This window comes from Sinocyclocheilus rhinocerous, unplaced genomic scaffold, assembly GCF_001515625.1.
Source record: "Sinocyclocheilus rhinocerous isolate Xijiao unplaced genomic scaffold, SAMN03320098_v1.1 scaffold38, whole genome shotgun sequence".
NCBI lineage: Eukaryota > Metazoa > Chordata > Actinopteri > Cypriniformes > Cyprinidae > Sinocyclocheilus > Sinocyclocheilus rhinocerous.
The window spans coordinates 219,967-232,005 of NW_015666482.1; the positions used below are offsets into that span (position 1 = coordinate 219,967).

General features: G+C 36.9%; 2 protein-coding genes across 4 annotated transcripts in view; both read right to left on the reverse strand.

The window, feature by feature from the left end:
* Nucleotides 1–232: 232 nt before the first annotated feature.
* Nucleotides 233–8,536, reverse strand: LOC107732286 (HMG box-containing protein 1-like). Its single transcript, XM_016543561.1, has 11 exons — nucleotides 8,479–8,536; nucleotides 7,007–7,187; nucleotides 6,697–6,910; nucleotides 6,488–6,611; nucleotides 5,211–5,322; nucleotides 4,762–4,877; nucleotides 4,084–4,240; nucleotides 3,852–3,996; nucleotides 2,699–2,986; nucleotides 2,246–2,387; nucleotides 233–1,327 (listed from the first exon to the last, which is right to left on the reverse strand). Exons 1-11 carry the CDS (start codon nucleotides 8,491–8,493, stop codon nucleotides 1,310–1,312), a joined length of 1,512 nt encoding a protein of 503 aa, XP_016399047.1. The 5' UTR covers nucleotides 8,494–8,536; the 3' UTR covers nucleotides 233–1,309.
* Nucleotides 8,537–10,489: 1,953 nt separating this feature from the next.
* The window catches only part of LOC107732287 (cAMP-dependent protein kinase type II-beta regulatory subunit-like), a 12,714-nt gene continuing 11,164 nt past the window's right edge, over nucleotides 10,490–12,039 (reverse strand). For 2 of the 3 annotated variants that reach the window (XM_016543563.1, XM_016543562.1), the window contains 2 exons: nucleotides 11,710–11,845; nucleotides 10,490–11,316 (listed from right to left, as the gene is read on the reverse strand). In XM_016543563.1, coding sequence (XP_016399049.1) covers nucleotides 11,183–11,316; nucleotides 11,710–11,845 — 270 coding nt within the window. In that variant the 3' untranslated portion in view covers nucleotides 10,490–11,182. The remainder of the gene's footprint in view (nucleotides 11,317–11,709; nucleotides 11,846–12,039) is intronic. The other variant, XR_001638857.1, reaches the window with a different exon arrangement.

The following is a 12,039-nucleotide window of genomic DNA, read 5'->3' on the forward strand; positions in this document are numbered from 1 at the left end:
TATTTATTCCAGCATTAAAGGGGTCATATGATGCGATTTAAGTTTTTCCTTTCTCTTTGGAGTGTTACAAGCTCTTGGTGCATAAAGAAGATCTGTAAAGTTGCAAAGACTAAAGTCTCAAATCCAAAGAGATATTCTTTATAAAAGTTAAGAGTCAGCCACGCCTACCTAAAACGACTCGTTGAACCTTTTTTACGACAAGAAAACGAAGAAAGGCTGCAAATGTTTAGGGTAGCGAGTTTAAAATTTTATTTATAATATGATACAAGAATAGTTTGTGCAAGAAATGGAAATGGATGGGAACGTGGACCTGTACAATTATTAACAAAATGTATTTGTAATGCAATCCAATGGCAAACACACAAAGCACAACACTCAGTTGCTCAGTTTGGCCATGATTGTGTCAAAGGATACATCTTATCAAGATATATATATGTTTTTACACAACATTTCAGCTTGTATATATTTATTGGTTTATAAGGTTATATATATGAATATAAAGTGCAAAAACAAGAACACTTACAGTAAAGGCATGGCCCTGAAGTGCTGTATGTGACAACATGTGTGTCTTTGTACTCGTGCGCTTGTGTGTGGGACTCTATCCATGTACAATATGGCCGTATGGATAGACTATCACACACACACACACACAGGTACGCAGACACACACTGAATATGGCCTAGGCTGGACTGGCGTCATGTGAAATTCAACCCCTTTCAGCACATCGACGAATATGCAGTTCAACATCATTCGTCTATTTGCAATACATTTGAGTCTGTGCAATTAAGTTGAGTTATACTAATACAATTAATATGAACAGCTGAAAAAACAAGCTAACATCTAAATTTCCCCTTTTTACATTTAAAAATAGACATTATTTGTATAATATCGCTCCTTCGACCTCAGTAAAATAGCACCACAGGGTTGCACCTTTCAAGCCTAGAAATACAAAATTACCTGATAGAAGAACTGAGCGTTGTCTTGCTTTGGAAGAGTAAGGCATTTTCGTCGTTTTTGAAAGGATAAGAAAAATACATAAGCACTGTTAGTTGACTAGATTACATTTTATATTGTATATAATTATATGATTTGCCCTTCGTCCATATAATTTTTTTAATGTAATTTCTCTTTCGCAATTCTTCTCGTGAAGATGTTTCGTTGTAATGAGCAATTTTTTTTCTTAATTTTTTTTTTCCTAAAGCAAGTTCGTGTAGCATCACAGTTGCGGTTTATCATTCTTTCGAGAGAATGTGTGTCGGTGTCCGTCTCCTGCTGTCCAGTTCATGTTTTTTCTGTGACAATCCTTAGCCTAGTTTTGCTGAGAGCCCTAGTGAAATGGAAAGGAATATTTTTTAATAATCATTTTCAAACTTTTCATGACCTATCACCAATTTATGGAAGCTTGGTTCCACCATGGAACAAAAAATAAATAAATAAAAACTGCTAATTTTTATCTCACAATTCTGACTTTTCAAAGTTCGGAGTTTATATCTCTCAATTTAGTTTTTCTTTTCCTAACAGTTCTGAGAAGAAGAAAAAAAAACTGTCAGAATTGTAGATATAAACTCATAATTCTGAGAAGAAAAGTCCTAATTGTGAGATCAAAAAGTCATAATTCTGTGGGGAAAAAAGATCTAAACTCAGAATTCCAAGAAAAAAAAGCCAAAATTGTGAGATCTAAACTCAGAATTATGAGAAAAATGTAAAAATTGCAAGATCTAAACTCAGAATTCCGAGAAAAACATCAAAATTGTGATATCTATACTCAGAATTCCGAGAAAGATCAAAATTTGAGATCTAAACTCAACATTCAGAGAAAAACGTCACAATTGTGAGATCTAAACTCAACATTCTGAGAAAAAGATCACAATTTGAGATCTAACTCAACATTCTGAGAAAAAGATCACAATTTGAGATCTAAACTCAACATTCTGAGAAAAATGTCAAAATTGTGAGATCTAAACTTAGAATTCCGAGAAAGATCAAAATTGTGAGATCTAAACTCAACATTCAGAGAACAAATGTCAAAATTGTGAGATCTAAACTCAGAATTCCGAGAAAGATCAAAATTTGAGATCTAAACTCAACATTCTGAGAAAAATGTCAAAATTGCGAGATGTAAACTCAGAATTCTGTGAAAAAGTTGCAATTACCTTTTTTATTTTATTAAAAATCAAGCTTCCATTTTCTTTCAAAAACAGATTCCCAAAATTAACAATAATCATGCTAATTAAAAAAAGCTAACCGAGTTTGTTCTCTTGCGTTTCCAGCAGTCAGGGTTGAGACGTTTCTGCTCCTCGGCCAGAGCTTTGGCCTCCATGGTGTACATCCTCCTCTCCTCATTCTTCATCTTCTTCCATTTATCACCCAGAATCACGCTGATGGCTCTGAGTAAATTAGACATGGAAACCTCACTTAAAGAGAAAGACCAAAACAACCGGACAAATTTCACTTCTGAAGTATATAGTACATATTACACTACTGTGTGGCAGTTGAAACTGTTTCTAAAGGTAGACAGCATGTTTATGTAACAATAGATTTGTTTTGGCCAAATGGTTTTTCCTGCTCTATGAAAAAATAAGACTATCTTACTTGACTATTTTACTTGATTTCAGCTTTATTTCAATTAACAAAAACCAGGTTTTGCAACATAGCCAATGCAACCATTCATCTGTCTGCTCGCAGCACATCCACACACCTGTTGTCTTTGCCGGGGTACATCTGTGTATATTCCACCCTGTACTTCTTGGCAAAAAGCATGAAGGCGTTCATTGGCCGCTTGCACTTCGTGGGTGTGGCTCCAGAGCTTCCTGAGGCGTGGCTGCGCTGTGATTTGCTGCTGGGGGAGTGATGGGAGGAGCCGAGGGCCTCGAGTTTGTCGCAGTCGGGACTCACAGCGCCCCCGCTGGACTGGGATGCCCGACGCTGGCGTGCCATACTGCTCAGAACATACACGGCGGAAGAGTCGAGAGGGGTGAAGTCATAACTGTGTGGGGTGAGAAAACAGTCAACATCTTAAACACAGCAAGTTGAAGCCAATTCAGTTCTTATCTCTGATAATATTGCTCTATATTTTTATTATTATTAATAATTTATAAAAATAATAGGATTATATAATAGTAATACTAATAGGGTCATCTATAAAAACTAAACTGAAATTAAATAAGAGACTAAGTTGCTAACAAGTAGCAAATTAGGTCTTATATTACACAAACAAAACAAAAAAAATTTTGCTTAAATAAATCATTTTGACAATTAACCATGCAATTTCTCATGACCATAATCTCAACATTAATGTGAAGATAAAAATAATAATAGTAATATGAAGTGTTTTTCACATTATGGTAGTGTTTGTTCTGTTTTATTTTAGATTTTTTACTATATTATGTAATGAGAATGTGGAGTTAAATGTGACCTGGGCATGTTTTTAAAAGATTCACCAAATACTTGTTTGTTTTCACCTCCCAGTGTTATTTTACTCTTATTTATATTTTATTGTAATATTAATATTCTGAATTTATTTTTTGTTATAAATTATTAGTTTCCATTTTCATTTTAGTTTAAATTTTAGTAATTTTATGTACTATTGTGAATTTTATTAGTGATTTTGTGATTGTTTATTCGTTTTTTATATATATTTCTATTTAGCTTTAATTTGTCTTTCAATTTTAGTTTTAGCAATTTTAGTACTTCAACTTTTTATTTCATATATTTCATATATATATTTCAGTTAATTACCAAGAAAACGTTTTGTGTTTTTCTAATTTTATTTATTGTATTCTATTTCAGCTTTATTAATGAAAACTATTATTAATAGTGTTAGTTGTCATTAACAATAACAACACTGGTACCTTTTAAAAGTGTCAAAAACGACTGAGTCGTCACAGTTGATGGCGTCGCGGTGTCCTGGTGGCAGACACAAGTCTCCAACCTCCATATCATAGCAGGGGATGCCGTGCTGTACAACAGTAAGGCTCGGATAGAAAGAAGACCACCCTAACACACGTGCACAGATTAGATTAAAATTCCCAAATCTCATTTATCTTTTAATGATACTGCATAGAAACATACTTCTGCATTTACCTTTATTTTTCACAAAAAACGGATGGCCCAAACAGCACTCAGCGGTCAGAAGCCCTGCTTCAGAGGAACCAGGGTCAAAGGTTAATTTCAGGACAGACTGGCCGAAAGACACACTCTCCTCAAAGACCACCAGCTTTAGCCCATCAGAGCCGTAACTCTGCGAGACAAACAAACTTAAATTACTTTGGCAATAAGATTTTTCAATGCATTTTTAAAAGTTACTACTTGATGAATTTATTAATGGAACAGTTTGACCAAAAATGAAAATTTGCTTATCCTCAGGCCATCCAAGTTGTAGATGAGTTTGTTTCTTCGTCAGATTTGGAGAAATTCAGCATTGCATCACTTGCTCACCAATGAATCCTCTGCAGTGAATGGGTGCCGTCAGAATAAGAATCCAAAAAATGATCTAATCTGAATCAGGTGGATTACTTGTGGATTATTGTGCTGTTTTTATCAGCTGTTTGGACTCTCATTCTGACGGCACCCATTCACTGCAGAGGATCCATTGGTGAGCAACTGATGTAATGCTACATTTCTCCAAATCTGATGAAGAAACAAACTCATCTACATCTCGGATGACCTGAGGATGAGTACGTTTTCAGTAAATTAAAATTTGAGTGAACTATCCCTTTAAAAGGTGAAAGAATGACATCTGACTGATGTGTACATCATTACCTTCATTGGGTTGGACTGTGCTCCTCCCTCGTCATCTGAATCTTCATCCGACTCCATCACGTCCTCTGCATCCTGCCACTCCACGTTCAGACCTTTGTGGAAGCGTAGACGTGTTCCTGGAGGAAAAAGACAGAGACAAGTGTTTGAAAAGAGATCTCCATATATCAAAAAACAGAAAAGGTAAGCCTAAATACTTTTGTTAAAATAAAACTTCAATACAGTTATGTAAGAAACAAACATGTTCCAGGCCGAGGGTGTGAGGACCAGAATTTGTTCTGAGGAATCGTTGGCCCTCCTGTGACCCAGAGACACGCCTGTTTTCCCCTTTTACTCCTGGTAGTGGTTCACCACATTTCTTGAACTCATTGATCAACAAAACTGCCATCACAATATCAGCTGTTATTTTCTTCACAAGTTTTTGGGAACACTTTATCTGTGTGTGTCTTTACCTTTCAGGAAGCAATGCCAGGCAGTGGAGGGCCAGGAATGGGACCATCCCAGGTCATCATCATCGGACAGAGATGACATGCAGAAAATGCCTGACTCTGACTCACTGCTGGCCTGTAAAACGCACATAAAACAGCCTCAAAAGTATGTACTATATGCTATTTACTCTTTAACTGTCAGCCAGGGTCTAAAATTAACAGTAAATAAGATTACTGCGCCATGTGGCCGCTAACTTTATTAGGAACCGCAACATAATGCATGCTTTCAGTCGAACTGTAAGAATGATGGATGTTATCTAACTAAAACTATTAAAATTAGTTTTCGTTAATTGAAATAAAGCTGAAATGAAACAAAATATAAATTTGATGAAAAAAATTGGAAAAAAGAAAATGAACTGAAATAAGTTTAAGAACTAAAATTACTATAACTGAAATCAAATAAGGCTAAACAGAAATATTTTTTAATTATAAAAATTAGTTCAAATAAAGCTGAAATGAAAAAAAAAGAGAATATAAATACAAATAATAAAAAAATAAAAATAAGGCTAAACAGAAATATTTTTAAATAAATAAAAGCAAATCAATATTACTAAAATTTAAATGAAAACCAGGTTATTACAGTTAAGAACAACTAAAACTATTCAGAACATTTGTTTATTGAAATAAAGCTAAAATAAATGAAATATAAGTATTAGATTGAAAAGCGTAAAAAAAAATTAGACCATGTTGCTTTTGGCAACCAACTGAAATAAGTTTAAGTTGAAGCACTACGATTACTAACTGGAAATAAATAAATTAAAAACAAACTAAAAAGAAAATAATTAAAAAAATAAAAACTAATAAAAATGTAAAAAGCACACAAAATTACAAAATATTAAATTCAAATGAAACCTGAAAATATAAAAATAAAAGCCAATTAAAAATATCAATAAAAATTATAGTATATAAATAACCTTGATAAAAAAAACTGAAGCTATAAAAATAAAACCTAATTAAAAATAGAAATAAATACTATAATAGTATATAAATGATATAAAATTTACACTGCTATGCCGTAAATGACAAAATGGCTGATATATATACAGTGGTGTGAAAAAGTGTTGGCCCCCTTCCTGATTTCATGGATGGCAAACTTTCTCAGTTCACTCACCATTGGCAAGTGTGGCAATAAGTTTATTCTGGATCTTGATAACAGCAGCACATAACATTCTCAAAAACTCTTAAGCCATTCATGAAATCCCATTATAAGTGTTTGCATTTGTAAAGGCCCGCGGTGGTACCCTGGTGCGGCGGCGTTCTCTCATGTGGCTGCGGGCGGGACTGGGGGCGCTGCTGGAAGACAGAGGGGGTCTAGCGTAGGAATGTAAACTACTACTGTTGGAGAAGATGTGGACAGGAGAAGACCTGCAATGAAAATGCATCATCAGTACAGTCCGAGCTGTGCAATTTACATTCTTGTGCAATTGTATAAATGCCAGGATTTCCTGACCGGTTGTGTGGGGCGTTCTGGAGCAGGGGGCTTTGAGGGCTAGTGGCGATGTTGGCCAGCTCGGTCAGCCAGTTTGTGTGTGAAACGTTGCCCTCAGGCCTGGAGCTCCGGCCCTCGATGGGCCCCTCCTCATGATGCGACACACCCGGGGCCACCTGGAACACACCCGGGGTCGACTGGTCATCCCGCACCTCCTGCAGCTCAGGCAGGTCATCTGCAGAGACCGAAACTGTCATTGCAAATAGTATTTGAAATCAGAAATTTGATTTTTACCCTTTCAGAAGAAAACATGAGTGGTAAATCTAATTACCGTACTCCATGTGACTCTCGTTAGAAGGGCAGCCAGGTGAGGAGGGCAGGCGCTCATTGCATTTAAGCAGATCGAAGGCCTCGTCCATACCTGAGCTCTGTGTCTGGACTTCCTGGACTCTCTGAGGGACCGACTGAGTTTTCACTTCCCATACCATTTTATAACATGTCAGCTGGGCAGGCTGTGAATGCAAGAGAAGCGTTAAAGTGAAAGCAAAACGGGTAGGTAATTTCCAAACCAGCTTACTTGCACAGGTTTTACTTTGTAGGCATTTGTATTGAATGAATGAAACGAATGAATGAATGCGGGACAACAGAAGTAAACACTGGAACAACAAACGTTCTGTTGGGTAGCCTATTGTGCAATATGCTCTTGGCCACTGTTCGATCACGTTGAGCACTGGTAACATTCATTTCACAATTAAACGAGAGTCGTCAAGGCTTGAATCCTTAATAAAGCAAATTTCGTGTCGTGTTAAATAACGCGTTTTGTTTGTGGCCCGTGTCTGTGAAGCGTGGTCACGTGACCCGCATTGCACGCAAGGCTTGTTTATAAACTTTCTGGGATTTGGCGCATGCGCAGCGCAGCTCATTCATTCATAACTGCGTAACAACTGGGGATCAATAACAGCGATAGATTGCGCTAGAAAATCCTCCATAACTTTTGAGAATCGCAGATGGAAGTCCCCCCGTTCGATCCGATCGAAGATACGTCCGTGTATATGAGCGGAAAGCTTTATTTGTGGCCATTTTTGCTCGCTCGACGGTTTCAGTTTTTCCACACAGGAAGAAAATACGATTTTTCTGCACTCGCGAACAAACAAAAACAAAACAGACGGAAGCGCATAGATGTTTTGGTTTATAACTGATATTTTACCACGAATATTGTCGTTGTTAAAGCTGAACACGAGAACAATAACTTCAATACGGCTGTCGCAACAATACGAAGGTCTTTGTTTGAAAAAAAATCGCCAAATACTCGTTAACATCTGCGGTATTTAATCAAACCACATCTTATACAGACCACCCAGCTCTCAGACGTTTGATCGATGTAGAATAATTTAGATAAATGCTTAAAAATTAACTCGAATGTCAACAGTGGGAGCTGTAAACAAAAGAATGTCAACAAGTTGAGACACGGTACATCAAGTCCTTCCTTTTACCCCACTGTAATGAATGGAGACCCTGTTTTCTTCTGGGTTTTACGGGAAAAAACACGACTGGCTGCGTTTAATTATCGTCGCTATGGTGAGGTGGAGAATTACTAAACCACAAGCAAAACAACAAACGTCACAGAGGAAAAAAAAAAACATCAAGTAAAAAGTTGTCATTTGCGATCGTAACAATGAATGACAGTCTTTTTGCTCCCCGCGGCCTCAACCGTCACCGTCTAAAATAGCCACGCAAAATAAAGTTCATTGACATTACCGTTTCGTTTCGTGGTAATATTTCAACAACTTTTTTTTTACTTACCAAACCTGTCGCCATTACCGAGTATCTCTGGCATTCTCCGCGAAGGCAGGACTGATTACTTTTAGATCTGGCCTCCCATTGGTGGAGACGCACGTCAGTTTGGTGAGCTCGAAGCGCGATTGGCTAGTCGCACGCACACTGGGTTAGACATGGATGGGTTTGTTATTGTGTTTGTGATTGGCCAGTTCTGCATGCCCGTTACATCAGCCGTGAATCTCATTGGTTGACAGGGATTTTTTTTAATGAAAGACCCTCCCGCTTTGTTAAATGGGGGATGAAGTATGTATTGTCTTAAAACGTTGTAAACAGACATAAAACAACATTGGTCCTTGCATGATTTGGGTAATATTACTGCTATTTCTATTTCTAATGTTACTCCGTGAGGTAACACATGCATCATGACATATAATACATGCATATTATGCATGAATGAAAATGAATAATTTGTAGCATAGGACTTGGCTGTAATAATCACAACTGATTTTTAAATACAAAATTGTTCTTTATTTGAATGGAAAGTCAAATATAACTGACGGTATAGTACTGGGCTCTCTTGCACCAAGAGACTGTAGACCTTTGATCCATTTTCAGGACATAAAAAGCATTAGCGACTTCTCAATTTGGCGGCAGAAATTCACACAGAAATGGTACAGAAATGAGCACTGATTGGCAATTAAAAGTCTTTCCCCCCCCGGTGAACAGGGTAGAAATGGTGTAAAGTTACACTGACACACAGATATGGTTTAGGGATTCACTACAGGCTAGTTTACCAACAGACAAACCTGTGGGGATCTACATGGGAAGAGGTGATGATGGCTAAGCTGTTCATATTAGAGGTAGACAGTAATGAATTCAGTAATGTTTTAGGAAGAAATGGATACTACTAGTAATGCATATGACTTGCTGTGAAGCAAAAGATCCAATCAACAAGGACAAACTGCTCATACATCAAGAGATCGAGAAAAAAAGTGTCCAAATACTGCAGAAATGAAGAATAAAGCAAGTGTTTTGAAGAACATTATCAAAATGCCAAAAGCTACCAGAAACAAGGTAAACGTAACTCAAAAGTATACACAGGAAAAGAGAGGAATCATTCAGACTTTTTCAGAGAGAGTAAATGTCGTTGGTAACTTTTTGAGCATCTAGAAAACGAATGTGAATGTACAATTTGTGCATGTTGAATACATCTTAATTCATTGTGAAATGCTTTAGTTATTCAAAAAAATTGAAGATGTGAACAATTCATAAAAAATGTGCTACACCGTTTTAAAACTGAAGATACACAATGCCTACATTTACTATTCTTATGTGACGGTGAGGAGTTTCTCTAAAAGATTGTGCAAAAACAAGGAATTGAAAACATGTAGCGCTGTGCGACCTCAAGTTCACCCAGAAATGAACATTTGCTGAAAATGTACGCACCCTCAGGTCATCCAAGATGTAGATGAGTTTGTTTCTTCATCAGATTTGGAGAAATGTAACATTTCATGACTTGCTCAGCAATGGATCCTCTACAGTGAATGGGTGCCGTCAGAATGAGAGTCCAAACAGCTGATAAAAACATCACAATAATCCACAAGTAATGCATCTGATTTAGATTAGATGATTTTTTTTTGGACTCTCATTCTGACGGCACCCATTCACTGCAGAGCATCCAATGGTGAGCAACTGATATAATGCTACATTTCTCCAAATCTGATGTAGAAGCAAACTCATCTACATCTTGGATGGCCTGAGGATGAGTACATTTTCATTTTTGGGTGAGCTAATCCATTAAATTAGGTATTTCCATTTACACTGGCATCAAAGTGCAATAATATTCAGACTGCATTTTCACTTTTATATGTAATCGAGTCTGTGCATCTCCATCTCCTTTTCTCATATCGTATTCTCAAGCAATTTGAAAGTTTACTAACTCATGGAAATGTAATGAAACTGGAGTATAAAAGTCAACGTGAAACAGTTGGCAACTCATTTTACTTCTGTAATCTGACGCATTTATGAGTTTAATACAAACTTTTATTTATTATTAATGTGCTCTAAGTAAATGTTCAATTTAGTTTTCATGTTGACTTTAAACTCTGGCATGTAGTCCATAATTCATTAGAAGTAACTGTTCACATTTTGTGTAACAGGCGTCATCAAGATGCAATTCATGAAGCTCAGATGCAGAATTCATGTTTAGTCAAAAATAGTGGCTCGCAGTAAAAATGACTTGCATAACACTGAAAACATTGACAAATGCTCAACAGCAGATTTGAAAATTCAGAAGTATAGCTTTAAAAGAATAAATTAACATATTACTGTGCTGTATATGGCATAACAATGCAGTCTTTGTGTGGACGTCACTGTAAAAGATGCAGCATGTGAAAGAAACACAAACCAAGTTTAAAAAACACGAGAACAATTTCGATAAACACACCGGTACCAAATCCCCAAACTAAATAACCATGAGGAATCTCCCATAAACCTTGAGTACCCTGGAGGAAAGCGCTCACATTTGGCTTTTCACATCTAAAAAAAAAACCATTATCATTGACACACACCGGAGTTTCACATCTGTGAATGCAAAACAATAACTTCAAGCTTATGACCTACAGTATGTTAACATGATTTCTTGACCATGATGACAGGCCTCTACTTACCATTTTCTCATCGTTTCACGTTGCATTTTAAGTTTGCGATTGTTTCTGATTAACTGATTTCATGCATTCGGCTCCTCTATTGCGATGTGACTCTCGAAGAGCGTGATCAGCTGCTCCTCGTAATTGGCTATGTTTCGTTTCATGATGTCCATGCAGGGGCCTAATAACCTCTCAAACGCCTGCACGTCCATTACTGTGGAGCACAAGGTGAATGATCACATGACCCGCCGTGCAGCTGCGATGCATTGTTATATGTGACCCTGGACCACAAAACCAGTCATAAGGGTCAATTTTTCGAAATTGAGAGTTATACATCACACAAAAGCTGAATAAATAAACTTTCCATTGATGTATGGCTTGTTAGGATAGGACAATATTTGGCCGAGATACAACTATTTGAAAATCTGGAATCTGAGGGAGCAAAAAAATCAAAATATTGAGAATCACCTTTAAAGTCGTCCAAATGAAGTTCTTAGCAATGCATATTACTAATGAAAAATTAAGTTTTGATATATTTACAGTAGTACCCCAGCGACTTAAGACTGCTTTTGTGCTCCAGGGTCACATATCATTTATAATGCATTACCTAAGCATTTGACGTTGTCCATGGCATATGCAGAAGCCGCCCGTGGCTTGTTAGTGACGAGCGCCAACTCTCCGAAATACTGGCCTCTAGAGCATGTGGCGATTTCCACCTCCTCGTCTTCAGTGTCGTTTTTCGACTAAAAAAAAAACACAATGTCACGTAAATGCACATGAATCTTTTAAAGCTGAAGGATTTATTGGTTTATTAAAGGGATAGTTCACCCCAAAATGAAAGTTCTGTCATTAATTACTCACCCTCATGTCGTTCCAAACCCGTAAGACCTTCGTTCATCTTCGGAACACAAATTAAGATATTTTTGATGGAATCCGA

What these genes read in the sequence shown, in the direction of transcription:
- LOC107732286 (XM_016543561.1), bottom strand. An exon ending in CTGGCATTGCTTCCTGAAAG is followed by an intron (nt 4,878 to 5,210) that starts GTAAAGACACAC and finishes TTTTTCCTCCAG; the next exon opens with GAACACGTCTACGCTTCCAC. An exon ending in GTTTTTTGTGAAAAATAAAG is followed by an intron (nt 3,997 to 4,083) that starts GTAAATGCAGAA and finishes CACGTGTGTTAG; the next exon opens with GGTGGTCTTCTTTCTATCCG.